Below are 27095 nucleotides of genomic sequence, written 5' to 3'. Positions count from 1 at the left end.
TTGTTGTCCTGGCACCACACGGCCAGGTCTCTGACCTCCTCCCTATTGGCTGTCACGTCGTTGTCGGTGATCAGGCCTACCACTGCTGTGTCATTGGCAAACTTAATGATGGTGTTGGAGTCGTGCCTGGCCATGCAGTCATGAATGAACTGAGCATGCACACCTGAGGGGCCCCTGTGTTGAGGATCAGCGTGGTGGATGTAACCGACATGTAAGAATTGGTTACCCTTGATGTCCAGCAGTCAGTGGTAAGGCAAACTGCTGCAGCTTTTTGGACTCTTTCCCGCACTGAAGCCTGTGTGCTCTCGTACAGTTGTGGAATAAGTGATTTTGAAAGGGTTTTCCTGCTTGGAATTGTGTACATTGGATTTAGACTATTGCTATAATTTCTAAAACCTCTGTCCTCCACGATCAGAAATGGCTGGAAATCGGTGGCAATCATTTTAGCCAATGCAATATCAATTTGGCCTTGTTTTGCTATAGACATAGACTTTGGCATAAACTGGTCCATAGAAGACTGCGTTGCTTAGAGTCGCAGAGTAGGCCTACTTGACTGAGTGGATACATCTCCACGTGTGGAGGTGCTGGCTCCACCACTATCCACAGCAGGCCCGCTAGTTTCTCGAATCTCCACTACAGCTAGCTTCACAGTTGGGTGCACAGTTTGCATATGCCGGTGTAGGTTGTGCATAGAACCGGCTTTATATGAGATTTTGTTTTGGCAAATTCAACACTGTGCTCTAACATACTCTAACTATTTACCTCAACACCGAGATTTTAACACCTGCATATTTGCTGTGCATGGACAGAGCCATGCTCCGTTTGTTTCTATTGCAGAGGCTGTGGTACAGCTAAGCCTAATCAGACTTGCCTGTGCTAATGGAGCTCCAGGCAAAGTAAAATGATACAAATTACTTTTTTGATGCACGCCCCTCAAATGATACAAATGTAACAACAGCCTGAGCCACAGAACTTGAAACAACAATACAGATGTAACCTTAACCATGTGTGCCATACAATGTAGTATCTGAGTGGCACTGGTGCTCCCAAATCAAAATTCCATGTACATTCCACAGGTCACGTTTATAAGTGTGTTCCAAAAAATTATCAAGATTAGGAAATGTTTCGCGGCACACCTGAGAGTTCCAGTAGAGTAAAGTATAATGTACTGAATTGTACTGTACTCTGCTATACTATACGTACTTAACTGTAGTCTACTGTACTGTATTCTACTGTACTGTACTCCACTCTATTGAACTAAACACTGCTGTGCTGTACTGTACTGCACTCTACTCACTGTACTGTGCTGTACTGTCCAACTTGTGAAATGTAGATGTCTATGATCGGTTCAGATTTGGTCCGATCCAGACCAACCAAACGTGGTCATGTTTGGAGCGGGCTCATTAGAACCATACCAGGCAATTTTTACATGTACATTTTGATCATATAGAGATCTACAGTCAGTGCATTCAATTAAGGTATATAAACAACCACATATCACAGTCATAGCAAGACAAAAACGTTTCTGTAACCTTTACTGAGAATGTTGCAGTTGAAGTGTTCCATTGTTTTTTTTTTTTGACAGATGAGAGCAATAATACATATTCCACACAGCAATCTTCAGTTGGCTCCATTTTCTCTTTTAAATTGTAATTCAATATCCAGAAAATACGTATTTTCACATGTAATTTAGAACAGAAAATGAACCTGATTTCAATGTCCGGAAAACGTTATTTGGCTCAATGGGTAGCAGTTGATCAAATATTGTATTTGCTCTAGCATGATGTATCTAGTAATATGCATTATTGAAATAAGCACTACAATGTTTCATCAACTGACTTTTGGCCTGTAAGGTGATGTGAGTAGAACGAACGCTTCATAGGCTAGAAGTATGACATGTTGCCTACAGTCAATGCTAGACTATAATTGCAATTAGCCTACAAAAATCATACCGGTATTCATTGAAGTTTATAAACAAGCAAGCTAAATGCACGCTAAACCTATGCGGCTACACTCGAAAGTCTGCTGTGAAGATAACCGCTCTTTAACCAAACTATCAACAGAGTACAGGGTATAATAAATAATTAAATTGCGCGAAGGGAGCTGCAGCTGAATTGCTGATGTAAGGGGTTCAGTGCAGCATTTCATGTCGCAGGGTGGAAGGAAGCCTTGTAATCTGCCCGGCGTTTATTGCTATCTCACACATGCAAGTCCGACAAAAAATATGCTGTCAATAGTTAAAAACTGCGTGTTATTTTCATTTGTGTGCTTGTACATAGCTACGCCGATTTCTTTAAAAAGGGTTTCCAGATGTCCTTCAGCATGCAGCTGTTCCAAGGAGTCCATCATTTGTTTTGGATCTTCCTATGTCCCAAGGATCATCCCGAACGACATTAATTCACTGTAAGTAACTTCAGTCATACCTGATTTAGTCTAGGCTACAAATAATTATGTCTTTGCCGCTAATGCAAGTTATGACATATGAACGAACGAGTAGGCCTACATATCTCATATTGTATAGGATAAGAGATGTTTGTGGTGACACTCGCACAAGCTTGTTATAATATATATATATATATATATATATATATATATATATATATATATATATATATATATATATATATATATATATATATATATAAAGCAATGGCATAGGGTAGACCGGGGCTAACACTTTTTCTTATTTCTGAAAAAACGGAGTTAGATTAATAATATTTTTATACAAACATAAGCTACATGTCTCAGCTACCATTGCCCGCTGTCACTACGTTTCTAGGACATACCAGTCATATACAATTTAAACCGAAAGTGGTGGAGGTGAAATGTTACATTTAAACCCCACAGACTGGGTTAAATGTAACACTGTCTTCAACTGTAAAAATGAGGTGTTATAGAAACATTTTACGATTTGAAACTGATATTAAGATAAAAATACACTAAATGGACAAAAAAATTTTTATTACAGTTTAAGAATGCCATATTGACCAAAAACGGTTTAGCCAGAATTTATTAGCATTCAAATGTATGAATTAGACTTAATATATATTTTTTATTATCTTATTTCTAGTTGATGTAAAGAGGTGACATTTTATACAATTATGTAAATATGTCTAAATACCGTAATAAAATATGATATAATTTTTGGTAACCTGCGTTTACAACTAGCCCTTATTTACTAATCTGAGTCTAATCTGAGTTTTGTGAGGAAATACAACAATAATGAATGTAATCAACAATACCAATCATAATACCTCTTCATACTGATCAAAATTAGGCCATGGCTATGGATATGGTGTTTTTGCGTCCGGAAAGCTCTTTTTTAAATCTGAGGATCCGAATCACGTTCTGCGCATGTGTTATTTCCTTTTTTCTCATTTAGCTGCTGCTCATACTCCCCCTCCCTTCACGTTTCGCTCTTCTGAACCATGATGTAGCCTTTGTCTTTGCCTCTTATTTTTCTGAATATCTGAAATAAAAACCCTGCAGCGATTTGAACGAACATTCCAAAACAGATATACTATGAACCTTCTCTGTCTGTCTGTTGTAACGGATATTGCAGTTGCACAAGCAGGACGCAGTCCTTACACTTTGGACACATTCTGTATGATTATGTAGGCTAATCTTTATAGTTGCTGCCATATCATGGTTCCTGAAAAAAGTGTGTATAAGGACCGGTAAAAAATAATCTGACATTGGGCGAGTTCGTTTTGCATCGCCCGGTGCCATAGTTATGCCATATAAACTGATATCGTGTCGATAATAAATAGCTGAATCCATGTCAGCAGCTAAGAAAAACATGGAACCGCTAGACGGCCTGTTTATGTCGTATTTACAGTATGCTTGCAATACTGACAACACATTTTGTACAAACGTCGATATTGTATTTTGTGTAAAACATTTAAATAGCTGCATGTAGCCTACTCTCCTCCTGAAAAAAATAACATGAAATCGCGTTTATGCCTACTGAGGAATGGAATGCAATAGTTTGAACAGTTTTGTGTACAACATGAAATGTGTAAACTACCCCAGTGACGAGACAAAGGCGATCAAGGAGGGGTGAGTGGCGTCAGGGCACTCAGCACAGCAGCTAAGTAATCACCGGAGTGGGCACAAAAAATATCCTGCACGTGCACAGCAATATCCGCATTTTGCGGCAAATTGGGATACAGAAACTCTGTATCCATAACCACTCCCGAGGGTTCCCGAGTGGCGCAGCGGTCTAAGGCACTACATATCAGCGCTAGTAGGGGTCACTACAGACCCTGGTTCGATTCTGGGCTGTATCACAATCGGCCGTGATTGTGAGTCACATAGGGCAGCGCACAATTGGCTCAGTGTTGTCTGGAGTAGGCCTTCATTGTAAATAAGAATTTGTTCTTAGTTAACTGACTTGCCTAGTTAAGTAAAGGTTAAATGGGGAATGTTCCACAGGTCAGTAACCAAAAAAGAAAGGCAGGCAAGAATATTTATTTTAGGGCTCAAAAAATTGTTTTTGTCAATACAAAAAGAAAAGTGATGGATTTAAATAAAACAGTGCCCTTGACTTATTCCACATTTTGTGGACAAAGTGAAAACATGTTTTTAGAAATGTTAGCACATTTATTGAAAGTGAAATACAGAAATATCTAAATTACATATGTATTCACACCCCAGACTCAATATATCTCAGAATTACCTTCGGCAATGATTACAGCTCAAATCAAATTTTATTTATTTGTCACATACACATGTTTAGCAGCTGTTATTGCGGGTGTAGCGAAATGCTTGTGTTTGTAGATACAGCAGTGCAGTAGTATCTTAAAATTCACAACAATACAGACAAGGCACACAACCTAAAAGTAAAAGAATGGAATTAAGGAATATATAAATATTAGGATGAGCATTGTCAGAGTGGCATAGACTAAAATACAGTAGAATAGAATACAGTATATACGTATAAGATGAGTAAAGCAAAAATATGTAACCATTATTAAAGTGACTAGTGTTCCATTATTAAAGTGGCCAGTGATTTCAAGTCTATGTATATGGGGCAGCGGCCTCTAAGGTTCAGGGTTACGCAACTGGGTGGAAGCCGCCTAGTGATGGCTATTTAACAGTCTGATGTCCACCATTGTTCCTGTACCTGCCACCCTAGACCCACTTCAATTTGCATACTGCCCCAATAGGTCCACAGATGATGCGATCGCCATCACACTGCACACTGCCCTATCCCATCTGGACCAGAGGAATACCTATGTAAGAATGCTGTTCATTGACTACAGTGCAGCATTCAACATCATAGTACTCTCCAAGTTCATCATTAAGCTTGAGGCCCTGGGTCTCAACCCCACCCTGTGCAATTGGGTCCTGGACTTCCTGACGGGCTGCCTCCAGGTGGTGAAGGTAGGAAACATCTCCACTTTGCTGATCCTCAACACTGGGGCCCAACAAGGGTGCATGCTCAGCCCCCTCCTGTACTCCCTGTTCACCCATGACTGCATGGCCAATTACACCTCCAATTCAATCATCAAGTTTGCAGACGATACAACAATAGTAGGCCTGATTACCAACAATGACGAGACAGCCTACAGGGAGGAGGTGATTGCACTCGAAGTGTGGTGTCAGGAAAATAACCTCTTACTCAACGTCAACGAACAAAGGAGATGATCGTGGACTTCAGGAAACAGCAGAGGGAACACGCCCCTATCCACATCGACGGGACCGCAATGGAGCAGGTGGAAAGCTTCAAGTTCCTCGACGTACACATCACTGACGATCTGAAATGATCCACCCACACAGACAGCGTGGTGAAGAAGATGCAACAGTGCCTCTTCAACCTCAGGAGGCTGAAGAAATTTGGCTTGGCACCTAAAACCCTCACAAACTTTTATAGATGCACAATTGTGAGCATTCTGTCAGGCTGTATCACCAGAGGGTGTTGTGGTCTTCCCAACGCATCACCGGGAGCAAACTACCCACCCTCCAGGACACCTATAGAACCCGATGTCACAGGAAGGCAAAAAAGATAATCAAGGTCAACAACCACCCAAGCCACTGCCTGTTCACCCTGCTATCATCCAGAAGACGAGGTCTGTACAGGTGCATCAAAGCTGGGACAGAGAGACTGAAAAACAGTTTCTATCTCAAGGCCACTGTTAAATAGCCATCACTAGGCGGCTTCCACACAGTTACGTAACCCTGAACCTTAGAGGCTGCTGCCCCATATACATAGACTTGAAATCACTGGCCACTTTAATAATGGAACACTAGTCACTTTAACCTCTCGAGGGCCGGCGGGACGAAATCGTCCCACCTACGTAACAGCCAGTGGAATCCTGTGGCGCGTTATTCAAATACCTTAGAAATGCTATTACTTCAATTTCTCAAACATATTACTATTTTACAGCATTTTAAAGACAAGACTCTCGTTAATCTAACCACACTGTCCGATTTCAAAAAGGCTTTACAACGAAAGCAAAACATTAGATTATGTCAGCAGAGTACCCAGCCAGAAATAATCAGACACCCATTTTTCAAGCTAGCATATAATGTCACAAAAACCCAGAAGACAGCTAAATGCAGCACTAACCTTTGATGATCTTCATCAGATGACACACCTAGGACATTATGTTATACAATACATGCATGTTTTGTTCAATCAAGTTCATATTTATATCAAAAACCAGCTTTTTACATTAGCATGTGACGTTCAGAACTAGCATACCCCCGCAAACTTCCGGTGAATTTACAAAAAATGTACTAAATTACTCACGATAAACGTTCACAAAAAGCATAACAATTATTTTAAGAATTATAGATACAGAACTCCTCTATGCACTCGATCTGTCTGATTTTAAAATAGCTTTTCGGTGAAAGCACATTTTGCAATATTCTCAGTAGATAGCCCGGCATCACAGGGCTAGCTATTTAGACACCCAGCAAGTTTAGCACTCACCAAAGTCAGATTTACTGTAAGAAAAATGTTATTACCTTTGGTGTTCTTCGTCAGAATGTACTCCCAGGACTTCTACTTCAATAACAAATGTTGGTTTGGTCCCAAATAATCCATTGTTATATCCAAACAGCGGCGTTTTGTTCGTGCGTTCAAGACACTATCCGAAAGGGTAAAGAAGGGTGACGAGCACGGCGCATTTCGTGACAAAAAAATTCTAAATATTCCATTACCGTACTTCGAAGCATGTCAACCGCTGTTTAAAATACATTTTTATGCCATTTTTCTCGTAAAAAAGCGATAATATTCCGACCGGGAATCTGCGTTTAGGTAAAAAGAGGAATGAAAATAAAGCACGGGGTCGACTCGTGCACGCGCCTAAGCCCATTGTCCTCTGATCGGCCACTTGCCAAAAGCGTAAATGTGTTTCAGCCTGGGGCTGCCTCGATATCATTCAGCTTTTTCCCGGGCTCTGAGAGCCTATGGGAGCCGTAGGAAGTGTCACGTTACAGCAAAGATCCTCAGTCTTCAATACAGAGACAAGAAGAACAAGATCTTGTCTGAGAGGGCACTTCCTGTAAGGAATCTTCTCAGGTTTTTGCCTGCCATGTGAGTTCTGTTATCCTGTTTAGGATAGGGGGCAGTATTGACACGGCTGGATAAAAAACGTACCCGATTTAATCTGGTTACCACTCCTACCCAGTAACTAGAATATGCATATACTTATTACATATGGATAGAAAACACCCTAAAGTTTCTAAAACTGTTTGAATGGTGTCTGTGAGTATAACAGAACTCATTTGGCAGGCAAAAACCTGACAAGGTTTCAGGCAGGAAGTGGCCTGTCTGACAAGGTGTCGTTCTTCTTGTCTCTGTTTATTGAAGAGTGAGGATCTTAGCTGTCCCGTGACACTTCCTACGGCTGCCATAGGGTCTCAGAAGGCGGCAAAAAGCTGAATCGTGGCTTTGCAGGCTCTGGCTGAAACAAAGTAGCGCGTTTGGGTAGTGGCTGGTTACAGTACTGTGAGACTCAGGCGCGTGCCCGCGTCGACCGAAAGCTTTGTTTACTTTCCTCAGTTTAGCTAAATGGACATTCCCGGTCGGAATATTATCGCTTTTTACGAGAAAAATGGCATAAAAATGGATTTTAAACAGCGGTTGACATGCCTCGAAGTACGGTAATGGAATATTTAGATTTTTTTTGTCACGAATTGCGCCATGCGCGCGACCCTGATTTACCATTTCAGATAGTGTCTGGGACGCACGAACAAAACGCCGCTATTCGGATATAACGATGGATTATTTTGGACCAAACCAACATTTGTTATTGAAGTAGCAGTCCTGGGAGTGCATTCTGACGAAGACAACAAAAGGTAATCAAACTTTTATAATAGTAAATATGATTATGGTGAGTGCTAAACTTGCCGGGTGTCTAAATAGCTAGCCCGTGATGCCTGGGCTATGTACTTAGAATATTGCAAAATGTGCTTTCACCAAAAAGCTATTTTAAAATCGGACATATCGAGTGCATAGAGGAGGTCTGTATCTATAATTCTTAAAATAATTGTTATGCTTTTTGTGAACGTTTATCGTGAGTAATTTAGTAAAATGTTAGCGAATTCCTCCGGAAGTTTGCGGGGGTATGCTAGTTCTGAACGTCACATGCTAATGTAAAAAGCTGGTTTTTGATATAAATATGAACTTGATTGAACAAAACATGCATGTATTGTATAACATAATGTCCTAGGGTTGTCATCTGATGAAGATCATCAAAGGTTAGTACTGCATTTAGCTGTCTTCTGGGTTTATGTGACATTATATGCTAGCTTGAAAAATGGGTGTCTGATTATTTCTGGCTTGGTACTCTGCTGACATAATCTAATGTTTTGCTTTCGTTGTAAAGCCTTTTTGAAATCGGACAGTGTGGTTAGATTAACGAGAGTCTTGTCTTTAAATAGCTGTAAAATAGTCATATGTTTGAGAAATTGAAGTAATAGAATTTTTAAGGTTTTGAAAATCGCGCCACAGGCTTCAAGTGGCTGTTACGTAGGTGGGACGAATTCGTCCCGCCTAGCCCATAGAGGTTAAACTCACAGACACCATTCAAACAGTTTTAGAAACTTTAGGGTGTTTTCTATCCAAAGCCAATAATTATATGCATATTCTAGTTACTGGGCAGGAGTAGTAACCAGATTAAATCGGGTACGTTTTTTATCCGGCCGTGTCAATACTGCCCCCTACCCCCAACAGGTTAACCTGTTGGGTCTAGGGGGCAGCATTTGCACGTCTGGATAAAAAAAATGTACCCGATTTAATCTGGTTACTAATCCTACCCAGTAACTAGAATATGCATATACTTATTATATATGGATAGAAAACACTCTAAAGTTTCCAAAACTGTTTGAATGGTGTCTGTGAGTATAACAGAACTCATTTGGCAGGCAAAACCCTGAGACATTTTCTGACAGGAAGTGGATACCTGATGTGTTGTATTGACTTTAAACCTATCCCATTGAAAAACACAGGGGTTTAGGAATATTTTGGCACTTCCTATTGCTTCCACTAGATGTCACCAGCCTTTACAAAGTGTTTTGAGTCTTCTGGAGGGAGATCTGACCGAACAAGAGCCATGGAACGGTGATGTCCCATTAGACACCTGGCGCGCTAGTTCATGTTGGGTACCCTCGTTCCAATACGTTATAAAAGAGTATGCATTCGTCCACCTTGAATATTATTCATGTTCTGGTTAAAAAAGGCCCTAATGATTTATGCTATACAACGTTTGACATGTTTGAACGAACGGAAATATATTTTTTCCCCTCGTTCATGACGAGAAGTCCGGCTGGCTTACATCATGTGCTAACGAGACGGAGATTTTTGGACATAAATGATGAGCTTTTTTGAACAAAACTACATTCGTTATGGACCTGTGATACCTGGAAGTGACATCTGATGAAGAGAATCAAAGGTAATGGATTATTTACATAGTATTTTCGATTTTAGATCTCCCCAACATGACGTCTAGTCTGTATCGCAACGCGTATTTTTCTGGGCGCAGTGCTCAGATTATTGCAAAGTGTGATTTCCCAGTAAGGTTATTTTTAAATCTGGCAAGTTGATTGCGTTCAAGAGATGTAAATCTATAATTCTTTAAATGACAATATAATATTTTACCAATGTTTTCTAATTTTAATTATTTAATTTCTTACGCTGACTTGACTGCCGGTTATTGGAGGGAAACGATTTCCTCAACATCAATGCCATAGTAAAACGCTGTTTTTGTATATAAATATGAACTTGATAGAACTAAAAATGCATGCATTGTCTAACATAATGTCCTAGGAGTGTCATCTGATGGAGATTGTAAAAGGTTAGTGCATCATTTTAGCTGGTTTTATGGTTTTGGTGACCCTGTCTTTGACTTGACAAAACATTACACACAACTCTTGTAAATGTACTGTCCTAACATACTCTAAATTTATGCTTTCGCCGTAAAACCTTTTTGAAATCGTAAAACGTGGTTAGATTAAGGAGATGTTTATCTTTCAAATGGTGTAACATAGTTGTATTTTTGAAAAATTTGAATTTTGACATTTATTTGGATTCAAATTTGCCGCTCTTGAAATGCACCTGCTGTTGATGGAGTGCACCACGGGTGGCACGCTAGCGTCCCACCTAGCCCCAAGAGGTTAATAATGGTTACATATTTTTGCTTTAGTCATCTCATATGTATATACTGTATTCTATTCTACTGTATTTTAGTCTATGCCACTCTGACAATGCTCATCCTAATATTTATATATTCCTTAATTCCATTCTTTTACTTTTAGGTTGTGTGTCTTGTCTGTATTGTTGTGAAGCAAGTGGGCACAGCAGACTGGGATAGGGAGAGATTGAATATGTCCTTAAACAATCCAGCCAGCTGGTCTGCGCATGCTCTGAGGACGCGGCTAGGGATGCCGTCAGGGCCGGCAGCTATGCGAGTGTTAACATGCTTAAATGTCTTTCTCACCTCAGCCACGGAGAAGGAGAGCCCAAAGTCCTTGGTAGCGGGCCGCGTCGGTGGCAATGTGTTGTAAAGCTGGCGAAGAAGGTGTTTAGCTTGTCCGGGAGCAAGACGTCGGTGTCTGTGACGTGGCTGGTTATCCCTTTGTAGTGTGTGACTGTCTGAAGACCCTGCCACATACGTCTCGTGTCTCAAACCGTTGAATTGCAACTCCACTTTGTCCCTATACTGACGTTTTGCCTGTTTGATTGCCTTGTGGAGGGAATAACTACACTGTTGGTATTCAGTGTTATTCCCAGTCACCTTGCCATGGTTAAATACAGTGGTTCACACTTTCAGTTTTGTGTGAATGCTGACATCTATCCACTGTTTCTGGTTAGGGTTGCTTAATAGTCACAGTGGGTACAACATCTCCTATACACTTCCTGATAAACTCAGTCACAGTATCCGTGTATTCGTCAATGTTATTCTCAGAGGATACCCTGAACATGTCCCAGTCCACATGATCAAAACAATCTTGACGGGTGGATTCCGATTGGTCAGACCAGCGTTGAATAGTCCTTTGCACGGGTGCTTCCTGTTTGAGTTTCTGCCTATAGAAAGGGAGGAGCAAAATTGAGTCGTGATCAGATTTGCAGAAGGGAGGGGGGGAGGGCATTGTAGGCATCCCAGAAGTTGAAGTAGCAGTGGTCGAGTGCTACAGTCAATGTGTTGATAGAACTTCGGTAGTTTTTTCCTCAAATTTGCGGCCTCGGGATATGTGGTTTCCAGATTGCGTAAAGTCTGTCCAACTCATCCCAAACCATCTCAATTGGGTTGAGGTCGGGTGATTGTGGAGGCCAGGTCATCTGATGCAGCACTCCATCACTCTCCTTCTTGGTCAAATAGCCCTTACACAGCCTGGAGGTGTGTTGGGTCATTGTCCTGTTGAAAAACAAATGATAGTCCCACTAATGCCAAGAGTGTGCAAAGGTGTCATCAAGGCAAAGGGTGGCTACTTTGAAGAATCTAAAATATACAATATATTTCGACTTGTTTGACACTTTTTTGGTTACTACATGGTTCCATGTGTGTTATTTTATAGTTTGATGTCTTCACTATTATTCTACAATGTAGAAAATAGTAAAAATAAAGAAAAACCCTTGAATGAGTAGGTGTGTCCAAACTTTTGACTGGTACTGTATTTATTCAACAGTTTTCAAAATACAAGTACCCCACAATTAGATCTTTAGAAGCTTCTGATAGACTAATTGACATCATTTGAGTCAATTGGAGGTGTACCTATGGATGTATTTCAAGGCCTACCTTCAAACTCAGTGCCTCTTTGTTTGACATCATGGGTAAATCAAAAGAAATAAGCCAAGACCTGAGAAAAATAATTGTAGACCTCCACAAGTCTGGTTCATCCTTGGGAGCAATTTCCAAACACCTGAAGGTACCACGTTCATCTGTACAAACAATAGTATGCAAGTATAAACACCATGGGACCACGCAGCCGTCATACCGCTCAGGAAGGAGACGCGCTCTGTCTCCTAGAGATGAACATACTATGATGCGAAAAGTGCAAATCAATCCCAGAACAACAGCAAAGCACCTCGTAAAGATGCTAGAGGAAACAGGTACAAAAGCATCTATATCCACAGTAAAACGAGTCCTATATCGACATAACCTGAAAGGCCGCTCAGCAAGGAAGAAGCCACTGCTCCAAAACCGCCATGAAAAAGACAGACTACGGTTTGCAGCTGCACATGGGGACAAAGATTGTACTTTTTGGAGAAATGTCCTCTGGTCTGATGAAACAAAAATAGAACTGTTTGGCCATAATGACCATCGTTATGTTTGGAGGAAAAAGGGGGAGACTTGCAAGCCGAAGAACACCATCCCAACCGTGAAGCACAGGGGTGGCAGCATCATGTTGTGGGAGGGACTCCTGCAGGAGGGACTGGTGCACTTCACAAAATAGATGGCATCATGAGGAAGGAAAATTAGGTGGATATATTGAAGCAACATCTCAAGACATCAGTCAGGAAGTTAAAGATTGGTCGCAAATGGGTTTTCCAAATGGACAATGACCACCAAGCATACTTCCAAAGTTGTGACAAAATGGCTTAAGGACAACAAAGTCAAGGTATTGGAGTGGCCATCACAAAGCCCTGACCTCAATCCTATAGAAAATGTGTGGGCAGAACATAAAAAGCGTGTGCGAGCAAGGTGGACTACAAACTTGACTCAGTTACACCAGCTCTGTCAGGAGGAATGGGCCAAAATTCACCCAATTTATTGTGGGAAGCTTGTGGAAGGCTACTCGAAACGTTTGACCCAAGTTAAACAATTTAAGGGCAATGCTACCAAATACTAATTGAGTGTATGTAAACTTCTGACCCACTGGGAATGTGATGAAAGAAATAAAAGCTGAAATAAATCATTTTCTCTACTATTATTCTGACGTTTCACATTCTTAAAATAAAGTGGTGATCCTAACTGACCTAAAACAGGGAATTTTTGGTAGGATTAAATGTCAGGAATTGCAAAAAACTGAGTTTAAATGTATTTGGATAAGGTGTATGTAAACTTCCAACTTCAATTGTATGTACATAGTGTACAGTTTGCCACTACTCTCCTGCACTGTAAAAAAAAAAAAAAAAAAGTCTGCCCCCTGATCATTGCACTGCTACAACTTCTCTGCCTCCTCAGTTTCTTTGAAACTGTACCTTTTTTCTCTCTCTCTCTCTCTCTCTCTCTCTCTCTCTCTATATATATATATATATATATTTTTTTTTACCTTTATTTAAGTTAAGAAGAAATTCTTACTTACAATGACGGCCTAACCCCTTGGGCGACACTGGGCCAATTGTGCGCCGCCCAATTAGACTACTTGATCGCGGCCGGTTGGGATACAGCCTGGGATCGAACCCGGTTCGGTAGTGATGCCTCTACTACTGCAATGCAGTGCTTTAGACCGCTGTGCCACTCGGTTACCTAAACGTAATCTTTTCTACTTTTAATTTGCTCTGTGCTTACTCCATAATCTTACTATCTTTCAGGAGCATTGTCAACGGGTCCTTCTCCGAGATCAAGGAGACCATGTTTGCTCACATGCCATCTCTCCAACTCCTGTGAGTCAATGACACTTGTACTATACATGAATATACAAACGAGACATGACTATCGGTATGTGTGTCCATGGGAATGGGTAGGGGTTTAACCAGTTGGGCAAGTAAGTTGAACTCAACAACAGATGGTCAATTTTATAAGTGAAAACTCGGAATGTAAACAGTGTCGTTCTTAAAAAAATTTGATGTTTGACCTACAACAACAACAACAACAACAACAACACATGACAGTAAGTCACTTTGGATAAAAGCGTCTGCTAAATGGCATATATTATTATATATTATTAATATATTTAAGTTTGTGACTGTAGTTACATTTATTCACATCATAGTTAAGCCCCTGCTAGTGTTGCTGCAGGTAGAAAAGCCTAGGAAATGTTCTGTACTTGACACAAGCTTTCTCCAATTAATCAATCGATGTCTGGTTGTGTGTGTGTGTGTGTTTTGCGGGGTCAGGAGAATCTTTGTTGCTTTGACATTTCTGAAGATAACTATTCATTTCATGTGATTAGTGATTAATTTACGTTTGTCCCTCATTTTAAGCTCCACCCTGTAACGTGAACTGAACTCTGGTTTTAATATAGTAAAACTATACCTTATTTTTATCAAAAGAAAAATTTTAACATCTAGTAGTCAAATCATAGTGTAAAAGCAGGTGATACTCTTATTGGCCATTTTATGGTGTTTTGTGGTAGAAAACTGAGCACGTTGAGCATAACACACCAACCCTGTTATCCATAGATAGATGGGCTGCACATGTTTTAACAAGTTCAAATGTTTTGTTAAGTTTACATTTAATTGCACACAACATGCTTCCATTCACCCTGTCACAAGGGGAGTTATAGCTGATTTTTAGATGAAATTGTCAACCCTGTTACTTTAATTGGCATTTTTCTTAACTTGATCTCTTGAGATGGTAAAACATGATTTTTATTAAGTTGAACATGTGCTCTTATGACAGAATATAAACATTTGTTAAAAAAATAGTTATTTTAACTATAAAATAGTTATTTTTGACAGAATTACACTACCCAAAAAGCACTCTATTTATGGAATGACGCATATCTATTTAGACAAAGCCAAGACATGAATGTTGATCTTACCATATTCTACCTTATACATGACTTGATATTCACATAGTTTTTGTGTGTTTTTTAATTACCTTAATGTTTGACTTGTCTATTTGAGCATGTAGAGAATGTAGGCTTAGTGGAGTGCTCAGTACTGAATTTGATGATGAGCATACCGAGCATACTGAGCACAATCGGCGACATTCCCATTAGGACCCTTAAGAGCTTCGAATGTTGTGTGATGGTCCAAAGGGAATGTTCTCTGGGGGACCTTTGTCTAGTCCCCTGTAAGTTCCTAGGATGTCACTGAGGACAATATCAGGACCTTTTTAGGACATTCTCAGGGTGTTCGTTTTACTAGTCCTTAGACATTGCGTGATGGTCCCAAGGGAACATTCTCTAGGACTTTTCTTGGGACATTGTGTCATTGTTCCCTGGAGGTTTTGTCTAGTTCCTGGTTTGTCCCGGGGATGTCCCCGAGGACATTTTTAGAACATTCTTGGGAAGTTCTGTTATTTTGTTTAATTCCCGGTTTGTTCCAGGGACATCCCTGAGGACGTTTTTTTAAGACGTTCTTGGTACGTTGTGTCATGGTCCCCTGAAGCTCCCCTGATTGTCCTAGGTGTCCCAAACCATGATACACTATATATACAGAAGTATGTGGACACACCTTGAAATTAGTGGATTTGGCTATTTCAGCCACACCTGTTCCTGACAGGTGTATAAAATCGAGCACATAGTAGAATTGCCCATACTGAAGAGCTCAGTGACTATCAACTTGGCACCGTCATAAGATGCAACCTTTCCAACAGTTCATCAAATTTCTGCCCTGCTAGAGCTGCCCCAGTCAACTGTAAGTGTTGTTATTGTGAAGTGGAAAGGTCTAGGTGCAACAACGACTCAGCCGCAAAGTGGCAGGCCACACAAGAACACATAATGGGACTGCCAAATCTGTCCTTGGTTGCAACACACACTACAGAGTTCCAAACTGCCCCTGGAAGAACTGGTCGACGGGAGCTTCGGCCGAGCAGCCGCACACAAGCCTTAGATCACCATGCATAATGTCAAGCGTCGGCTGGAGTGATGTAAAGCTTGCCGCCATTGGACTCTGGAGCAGTGGAAATGTGTTCTTTGGGGTGATGAATCACACTTCACCATCTGGAAGTCCGACGGACAAATCTGGGTTTGGTGGATGCCAGGAGAACGCTACCTGCCCAAATGCATAGTGTCAACTGTAAAGTTTGGTGGAGGAGGAATAATGGTCTGGGGATGTTTTTCATGGTTCGGGCTAGGCCCCTTAGTTCCAGTGAAGGGAAATCTTAACGCTACAGCATACAATGACATTCGAGACGATTCTGTACTTCCAACTTTGTGGCAAAAGTTTCAAGAAGGCCCTTTCTTGTTTCAGCATGACAATGCCCCCATGCACAAAACGAGGTCCATACAGAAGTGGTTTGTCGAGATCGGTGTGGAAGAACTTGACTGGCCTTCACAAAGCCCTGAACTCAACTCCATCGAACACCTTTGGGATGAATTGGGACGCCGACTGCGAGCCAGGTCTTATCACCCAAAATCAGTGCCTGACCTCACTAATGGTCTTGTGGCTGAATGGAAGCAAGTCCCTGCAGCAATGTTCCAACATCTAGTGGAAAGCCTTCCCAGAAGAGTGGAGGCTGTTACAGCAGCAAAGGGGAGACCAACTCCATATTAACGCCCATGATTTTGGTATGAGGTGTTCGACAAGCAGTTGTCCACATACTTTTAGTCATGTAGTGTAAATACAGTCATGAAAAATGTATCAGGGTTCTAAAGTAAGTGGTATACTATTAAGCTAAAATAGTGTAAATTCTTTAAACAGTGACAATGTTATTGCATTTGACATGATCACTTAGTAGTACTGACTTTCCAATATGACCCCACCTGTGATTTGAATTCACAACCTCTGGATTTGGAGTATGCTTTTTCTTTCTGCTGTGCCACAGTTTGTAGAATTTCAGAAGTCCCCTACACATGTATCACCTATAGTGCCATCTGCACTGCTATTTTAATTATCAGTTAATCTGACTATTCTTTCATTGATTTCATTTATTTGAGGTTGGTTTTTTAGTGTAGTTGTCGAATGTTGGTGGGGCATATTATTCTGTTTTAATGTTACTCCAGAATCACTATGATATATATAATGGGTTTTGTTGAGTGTTATTTATGATTTTTTTTACCCCCTTTTTCTCCCCAATTGCCATCTTCTCTCATTGCTGAAACTCCCCAATCGGCTCGTGAGAGGCGAAGGTCAAGTCATGAATCCTCCAAAACATGACCCGCCAAACCTTCTTAACACCTGCTCGCTTAACCCAGAAGCCATCTGCAAAAAATGTGTCGATGGAAACACTCTTCAACTGACTACCGAAGTCAGCCTGCTAGGCGCTTGGCCCGTCACAAGGAGTCGCTAGAGCGAGATGAGCCACACAGGAGGCTGTTGAGTGTATTTGTAACTGAGCTGAGATTTAATTTGAAGTGAAAAGTGTAGGAATAGGCCTACAGGCAATGTTCCCTCAACATTTTTTGGGCACTGAGAAAATGCCAGGTCTGCTGAGCGCAAACTTGAACATTGTGGAAATTCTGTGCAACTTCCAGCACGCGTTTACTGTGAGCACTGTACCCGCTTTAAGTTACATTTTCAACAGTGGCCAAGTAGGCTACTGTGGCCATTTGATCATAATGTAGGCCTGCCAGAGTGGCCTACCATCAAAAACAATGGAGAAAAATGTTAAAATTACATTTTAACATGAAAATAGCTGTTAGATCATTCAACCTTCAGTAGCAGCAAATGTGTGGTGTTCAATGTAAGTCTACATTCCATGAAACTTTAGAAGAAGAAAAAACATGCAGGGCTTGACATTAACCTGTTTATCTACTCGTCTTTCAGACAAAAAGATGACTGAAAATGTTGTGTTGTATGCAAGAAACCACTTTACAAAATCCAGTTCATTATTATTCCCATACCATTATTACAGAGAATCAGACAAATTATGATACACTCTGCCTACTGGCTACTTAGATTATTCAAGGCTGTCTCAAAATACAACATTGCCTCTTTAAGACATAAAGAAAAGCTCTTTACCTTACTCGCTTTTCAAAGATATCTAGAAATGCACACATTTTGTGCTCTTGTAGGAAGCAACCACTACCCATTGTTGACTAGAAATTAGCTATAACTGTGCTAATGAATCACTAACTAGCAAAGAATATGAACAAATGTGCACAAGTGACAACATGCAGCTCATGCTTTGATCTCAAAACAAGCGCATCTACAAGTGACCGTTCATGCTGTAAACACAGTCCTGTTCAAAGTGAATGGCACAGATCCATATATGGCAATGGCTATTTGCATATACAGTGCATTCGGAAAGTATTCAGACCGCTTCACCTTTTCCACATTTTGTTACGTTACTGCCTTATTCTAAAATAGATTAAAACACTTTTTTTCTTCATCAATCTACACACAGTACACTATAATGACAAAGCAAAAACAGATTTTTTGAAGTTTATAACATTTTTTTTTAAATAACACATTTACATAAGTATTCAGAACCTTTACTCAGTACTTTGCCGAAGTACCTTTGGCAGCAATTACAGCTTTGAGTCTTCTTGGGTATGACGATACACTTGGCACACCTGTATTTGGGGAATTTCTCCCACTCTTCTCTGCAGATCCTCTCAAGCTCAGCAGAGGGAGCACCCCCCTATCCACATCGACGGGTCAGTATTGGAGAAGGTGGAAAGTTTTAACTTCCTCTGCATTCACATCACGGACAAACTGGAATGGTCCACCCACACAGACAGCGTGGTGAAGAAGGCGCAACAGCGCCTCTTCAACCCCAGGAGGCTGAAGAAATTCGGCTTGTCACCAAAATCACTCACAAACTTTTACAGATGCACAATCGAGAGCATCCTGTCGAGCTGTATCACCACCTGGTACGGCAACTGCTCCGCACACAACCGTAAGGCTCTCCAGAGGGTAGTGAGGTCTGCACAACGCATCACCGGGGGCAAACTACCTGCTCTCCAGGACACCTACACCACCCAATGTCACAGGAAGGCCAAAAAGATCATCAAGGACAACAACCACCCAAGCCACTGCCATCCAGAAGGCGAGGTCAGTACAGGTGCATCAAAGCTGGGACCGAGAGACTGAAAAACAGCTTCTGTCTCAAGGCCATCAGACTGTTAAACAGTCATCACTAACATTGAGTGGCTGCTGCCAACATACTGACTCAATCTCTAGCCACTTTAATAATAAAAATTGGATGTAATAAATGTATCACTAGTCACTTTAAACTATGCCACTTTATATAATGCTTACATACCCTACACTACTCATCTCATATGTATATACTGTACTCTATACCATCTACTGCATCTTGCCTATGCCGTTGGACCATCAATCATCCATATATATTTTTATGTACATATTCTTATTCATTCCTTTACACTTGTGTGTATCAAGTAGTTGTTGTGAAATTGTTAGATTACTTGTTAGATATTACTGCATGGTCGGAACTAGAAGCACAAGCATTTCGCTGCACTCGCATTAACATCTGCTAACCATGTGTATGTGACAAATAACATTTGATTTGATTTGAAGTAGGATGGAGTTGCGTAGCTGCACAGATATTTTCAGGTCTCTCCAGAGATTTTTGATCAGGTTTAAGTCCAGGCTCTGACTGGGCCACTCAAGGACCTTCAGAGACTTGTCCCGAAGCCAAAACCTGCGTTGTCTTGGCTGTGTGCTTAGGACCGTTGTCCTGTTGGAAGGTGAACCTTCGCCCCAGTCTGAGGTCCTGAGAGCTCTGGAGCAGGTTTTCATCAAGGATCTCTCTGTACTTTGCTCAGTTCATCTTTCCCTCGATCCTGACTACTGTCCCAGTCCCTGCCGTTGAAAAACATCCCCACAGCATGATGCTGCCACCATCATGGTTCACCATAGGGATGGTATTGGCCAGGTGATGAATGATGCCTGGTTTCCTCCAGACGTGACGCTTAGCATTCAGGCCAAAGAGATCAATCTAGGTTTCATTAGAACAGATAATCTTGTTTCTCATGGTCTGAGAGTCCTAAAGGTGCCTTTTGGCAAACTCTAAAAGGGCTTTAATGTGCCCTTTACTGGGGAGTGGCTTCCATCTGGCCACTCTACCATAAGGGCCAATTTGGTGGAGTGCTGCAGAGATTGTTGTCCTTCTGGAAGATTCTCCCATCTCTACAGAGGAACTCTGTAAGAGTGACCATCAGATTCTTCGTTTTCTCCCTGACCAAAGCCCTTCTCCACCAATTGCTCATTTTGGCCGGGTAGGCCAGCTCTAGGGGGTGTCTTGGTGGTTCCAAACTTCTTCCATTTAATAATGATGGAGGCCACTGTGTTCTTGGGTACCTTCAATGCTGCAGAAATGTTTTGTTACCCTTCCCCAGATATGTGCCTTGACACAATCCTGTCTCAGAGCTCTACGGACAATTCCTTCAACCTCATGGCTTGGTTTTTGCTCTAACATGCACTGTCAACTGTGGGACCTTATATAGGCAGGTGTGTGCCTTTCCAAATCATGTCCAATCAATTGAATTTACCACAGGTGGACTCCAATAAAGTTGTAGAAACATCAAGTATTATCAATGGAAACAGGACACCTGAGCTCAATTTCAAGTCTCATAGCAAATGGTCTGAAAACTTACAGTTGAAGTCGGAAGTTTACATACACCCTAGCCAAATACGAACCACCAAACAGGCAAAGCATCAATACAGGACTAAGATCGAGTCGTACTACACCAGCTCTGACACTCGTCGGATGTGACAGGGCTTGCAAACCATTACAGACTACAAAGGGAAGCACAGCCGAGAGCTACCCAGTGACACGAGCCTACCAGACGAGCTAAACTACTTCTATGCTTGCTTCGAGGCTAATAACACTGTACCGGAGGACTGTGTGATCACGCTCTCCGCAGCCGATGTGAGTAAGACCTTTAGAGAGGTCAACATTCACAAGGCTGTAGGGCCAGACGGATTACCAGGACGTGTACTGCGAGCACGCGCTAACCAAGTAGCAAGTGTCTTCACTGAAATGTTCAACCTCTCCCTGTCTGAGTCTGTAATACCCACATGTTTTAAGCAGACCACCATAGTGCCTGTGCCCAAGAACACTAAGGTAACCTGCCTAAATGACTACTGACCTGTAGCACTCACGTCTGTAGCCATGAAGTGCTTTGAAAGGCTGGTCATGGCTCACATCAACACCATCATCCAAAAAACCCTAGACCCACCCCAATTTGCATACCGCCCCAACAGATCCACAGATGATGCAATCTCTATTGCACTCCACACTGCCCTTTCCCACCTGGACAAAAGGAACACTTATGTGAGAATGCTATTCATTGACTACAGCTCAGGGTTCAACACTATAGTGCCCTCAAAGCTCATCAATAAGCTATGGACCCTGGGACTAAACACATCCCTCTGCAACTGGATCCTGGACTTCCTGACGGGCCGCCCCCAGGTGGTAAGGGTAGGTAACAACACATCCGCCACGCTGATCCTCAACACAGGGGCCCCTCAGGGGTACGTGCTCAGCCCCCTCCTGTACTCCCTGTTCACTCATGACTGCACGGTCAGGCACGACTCCAAAACCATCATTAAGTTTGCCGATGACACAAGAGTGGTAGGCCTGATCACCAACAACAACGAGACAGCCTATAGGGAGATCAGAGACCTGTCCGTGTGGTGCCAGGACAACAACCTCTCCCTCAACGTGATCAAGACAAAGGAGATGATTGTGGACTATAGGAAAAAGAGGACCAAGCACGCCCCCGTTCTCATCGACAGGGCTGCAGTGGAGCAAGTTCAGAGCTTCAAGATCCTTGGTGTCCACATCACCAACAAACTAACATGGTCCAAGCACACCAAGACAGTCGTGAAGCGGGGACGACAAAACCTATTCCCCCACAGGAGACTGAAAAGATTTGGCATGGGTCCTCAGATCCTCAAAAGGTTCTCCAGCTGCACCATCGAGAGCATCCTGACTGGTTGCATCACTGCCTGGTATGGAAAATGCTCGGCCTCTGACCGCAAGGCACTACAGAGGGTAGTGTGAACGACCCAGTACATCACTGGGGCCAAGCTTCCTGCCATCCAGGACCTCTATACCAGACACACCGAGGAATACCCTAAAAATTGTCAAAGACTCCAGTCACCCTAGTCATAGACTTCTCTCTGCTACCACATGGCAAGCGATACCGGACCGCCAAGTCTAGGTCCAAGAGGCTTCTAAACAGCTTCTACCCCCAAGCCATAACATCTAGTCAAATGGCTACCTGAACATCTAGTCAAATGGCTACCCAGACTATTTGCATTGCCCCTCCCCCCCTTTCCACACCACTGCCACTCTCTGTTGTCATCTATGCATAACTCTACCTACATACCGTTTTATATGTACATGTACATAGTACCTCAACTAACCGGTGCCCCCACACATTGACTCTGTCCCGGCACCCACTTGTATATATTGTTATTTTTTTACTGCTGCTCTTTAATTACTTATTACTTTCATCTCTTATTCCTATCTGTATTTTTTTTAAACTGCACTGTTGGTTTGGGGCTCGTAAGTAAGCATTTCACTGTAAGGTTGTTGTATGCGGAGCATATGACTAATAAAATGTGATTTTATTTGATATTGCGTTGATTCGAGCATAATTCACACAGTAGAGCTAAACACTGATAGTGTTAACTAAAGGGGAAAACTAGAGAGTTGAGTGAAGTTCAATCTCATGCTTCTCTGCGCGGGCTGATATGTCTTCTGTGCGGCACTCAGAGGGAACATTACCTACAGGTGTAATCAGTCATTGGTACAGACCTGGTGGCGTAGCAGGAAAATTGGAATGTCATGAACCTAGAGGTTGTGAGTTCTAATCCCAGGTGAGGACGTGTTCAATAATAATTACTGTATGAATAAACATACACAATGTGTGTTAAATACAAAACCTCCAGGGGACCATGACATAACATCCCAAGAATGTCCTCGGGGACGTCCCAGGGAACTAGACAAAGCCTCTTGGGTACAATGACAGAATGTCCTGCTGACTTCAGGTGACCATTTTATGACGTCCCGGGGACATACTAACGAGTCATTATTGTTAGCAGGGAATATCCTTATTATGAAAGTGAGGAATGCATAATATGGCCACACTACCAGTCTGTACTCAGTAGGCAATTTTAAGGACAGATGCCTTGTTCCAGTGTAAGGTACAGTTGTCCATCAGCAATTTACATTTTAGTGCAAGCATGACATTGATTGTGACCCTCATGTTTATTAAAAAGCTTATCATAAGAAAACTGTACTTTTGAGCGCATCTCAGATTACAAGGTCACAAAAAGGGAACATGGAGATAATGTATTGTCAGTGATATTCTGGAGGACAGAGGTAGATTTATCCTCAAACATAAACATCCCACACTGGGTAACACTATGATATCACTATGGTGAGATGACCATCATTTGAGGATACAATTTTGACTTAATTTTTGATTGCTATTCTTCGAAATGAACTTAACCTTTTAGTTGTATAGTATATATCATGTTAAAATATCAGTGATTCTACATGTGAATGTTTGTCAATGACGTGTGACATTAAATGTTATGATATAATGAATTATAATAGATCATAATTATACATTTCCTTTTTAAACTACAATGTCTTTCTATATTTGCACTTGTGTTCAAAGTAACTAACTGTTTATATATATTTATCATAGACTTCTTAATTCAAATTCAGTGATGACAATAAGGGACGATGCATTTTCTGGCCTTCCACACCTGGAGTATCTGTAAGTGCCTTTCCCTTCATTCACTCATCTTTAAAATAATGATATACTGAAGCTAATTTTGTTGTTCAAGAAATGAGTTACAGAGATACTGAGTAACTGTATCCCTTTTATTATAGTCGGGATTAATTCTACTATACATTAGCCCCATGAGATCACAAAATCCATTTTCTCTTTTGAAGTGCTGTATATCCTTTGTTCTTTAGGTTCATTGAGAGTAATAAGATAGAGACTGTCTCCAAATATTCCTTCAGAGGACTCAGGGACCTGACTCACCTGTAAGTTCAAATAATCATCATTGTCATTAGAGGAAGTTAGATTTAACAACGTGATGTTAGATGGTTCCTCACTTTGAAAGTAATCTATGGGCCAAGATAAACTATAATCCATGGTTTGGTTTAACTACGAATGTCAGCTAACTTTAGCCACCGCTAGCTAACAAGCAATGGAAGTGATAGGAGCAATCAACAACAACAACAACAAAAATCATGGCCAAATCAACTGAAATCAACTATTTGTGGTTTGACATTACGTGACCTGACAGAATTCAGATCGAAATTTGAGTTATAGATCTGTCATTCTAATTGAAGGTAAGTATGATAAGTGTGTGTGTTATTGTGTGCTGTTATACAGTATGTGTGCTATTTCCTCCTTAAGTTTTGTTTTTGTTTGTTTTTGTTCACCAGATTCTACGATATTGTTGGTTATTGAAAATATATTTCACAACGGTATAGTTGGTACAATGATTCTCTACAAAATACATTGCTTGTTTTGTCACATAAACTGACATTTTAGAATTTTAGCAACCAGTTAATGGCAAAGCAATTTCTACATAATGCAGCTTTAAAGTGATTAGGCCATTTACAATCACTTCCATTGATTGTTAGCTAGCGGTGGCTAAAATTAGCTGAAGTATATAGTGGCTGTTTAAAGAAAACTGAACTATGGATTATAGTATTTCCTGGCCCATAGACTATTTTAATAAGGGTGAGGAACCATCTAACTTCAACTTGTTGAATCCTGAACTTCTCCTTTAATTCCAGTGAAGAAAATGCATGTTTGGGGATAATGCAGTAGTATTTTAGCCCACATTGTCTTCTTACCAGGGAATTACCAGGGCTACAATGATATTCTACCTGAAATGCAACCTAATGGTTTCCCACTTATTTTCCACTTGCATTTTGTTAGTAGTGATGTATTAATGTCAATTGGGGGCTAAGGGCTCTACTTTTAGCTTGTCACAAGGCAGTGCTATTGTCAAATGCAAGTAGGTTGGCCATTTTGGCTTGTTAATACTGGTGCTGTTATTTTCTAACCATATCGCCAGGGTTGGCAATTTACCGGTTTAACATCAGCTCGCCTGCACTGAGGTGAAAACTCAAATGGTAACATTTAATGACCTAGTGCAGTCAAAAACATGATTTCCCTGTGTTTCATATATATTTCCACACTATGAGGTTGGAATAATACTGTGAAATGTAGAAAATTGTGATAATGCCCTTTTAGTGTAAGAGCTGTTTGAAAAGACCGCCTGAAATTTCAGCCTGTTTTGGTGGGATGGAGTTTTAGTCTGCCTGGTGGCATCACCAGGCGATAAATTAGTTAATAGACCAGTAAGAAAGAGAGTTCCAAACCTCTCTGCCAATAACATCTAGTTTTCAGTTTTCCCTTCCCCACTCAGAAATTGCTTGAGGAATTGCTTTTAACTAAGAAGCTATTTTTGTTTCATTTTGACAATTTTAATTGATAACAATCACAATAAGGTACTTAATTGTTAACCAGAAATTATTTGATATTGAATAAAATAAATTAAAAAAATTCTGCGTTGGGCCTTTAAGACCAACCAGTATATTATAGCCTAATCGGTAGTTTATCACCAATGCTCTATTAAAAGATCACCTTTGGGAGCAGCAAAGCAGTCAGCGGACATCCCTCTTTTCTTTTTATATTGGATATTATTTTTGGTCAGTTCCTTTGAAAACTTTGGATGAGCATCATGTGCATTATACCCTCTACTTTCTATAGCCTACAATGCTATTATGCCAATACAGTCTGAGTGTCTGACCTGAATGTAAAATTGTGGAGATTCGACCACTGTCCATGTTGCTGAATTTGTTTGTTTACTCTTTCTTCGAGTGACAAAGTTTGGCATAACAACAACAAATGTAGGCTAATCTTATTAAAATGTTTGGCTCGCACATGCAATGTAATTTACTATGGTGTAATGCAAATGCGATGTGTAGACTGATAGACTTCCATGTTGAAGCTTAACAAAAACTGCAAACATTTCTAACAAATATAGAAAAATGGATAGATACTTATTGTTGTTATTACTGCTGCACTGGACATCGCCTTTGGAAATAGAGCTGTTAAAGTGTGTGAAAACACAGACTACTACTGACATTTTATTTTAAATGTATGAACATACAATACTGCTATGTGAAATATATATTTTACAATCTTTGTCGGTATATTTTTTTCAGGAAAATCTTGCCCTTTGGCCCTCTGTGTTTCCATGATGATTAATTGACAGGAATATCTGCTGAATGAATCTGACAATGCTGTTTTCCCTCAGGTCTTTGGCAAACAATAAATTAAAAGCGTTACCCAGGGATTCCTTCATCGACCTGGACTCATTGATAGAGCTGTGAGTTGTTATGCATGTGCATTCGATGTGTTGTGATTCTTTCTTTAACTGTATAAAAAAATATATGATTACTTTCAGGATAACTTCAACAAAGGTAGTTTTCAAAGAAAGACTTGAAGGACAAGTGTTTACTTTTTTTTTCAACCAAATCTCTATTTTTTTATGTAAATGGAATGTTATAGAAGAGTTCAGACACTTTTTGGGCGATTTTAGTTGGTTATGAGAAACTGTTTTGAGAAACTTGTTCTGCAATTCCAGGGTAGGAATAAAATATATAATTTTACACTCTGTATAGTGATGCAGATCTTTAGATGTTGTGCATATGAAATTGTGTCATTCCAAACTTTTTTGGCAACGTTATATTCCATTGTGTTCGACTCGAGCAATACTTTTCTGGCTAGCCAACGCATGCGCACTCTTCTATAACATGCCATTTACATAATAAATAATAATTTGGTTGAAAAAA

General features: G+C 40.8%; 1 protein-coding gene across 1 annotated transcript in view; it reads left to right on the top strand.

The window, feature by feature from the left end:
• Positions 1 to 2096: 2096 nt before the first annotated feature.
• Positions 2097 to 27095, top strand: part of lgi2a (leucine-rich repeat LGI family, member 2a) — a 38421-nt gene continuing 13422 nt past the window's right edge. Inside the window, exons 1-5 of the mRNA XM_014207467.2 lie at positions 2097 to 2403; positions 13985 to 14056; positions 23914 to 23985; positions 24189 to 24260; positions 26558 to 26629. Of these exons, the coding sequence (XP_014062942.1) occupies positions 2147 to 2403; positions 13985 to 14056; positions 23914 to 23985; positions 24189 to 24260; positions 26558 to 26629 (545 nt within the window). The 5' untranslated portion in view covers positions 2097 to 2146. The remainder of the gene's footprint in view (positions 2404 to 13984; positions 14057 to 23913; positions 23986 to 24188; positions 24261 to 26557; positions 26630 to 27095) is intronic.

The sequence above is a fragment of the Salmo salar genome, chromosome ssa07 (assembly GCF_905237065.1).
Source record: "Salmo salar chromosome ssa07, Ssal_v3.1, whole genome shotgun sequence".
NCBI lineage: Eukaryota > Metazoa > Chordata > Actinopteri > Salmoniformes > Salmonidae > Salmo > Salmo salar.
Note: the sequence above shows the minus strand (reverse complement) of the source record. Positions and strands in the feature narration are given on the sequence as shown.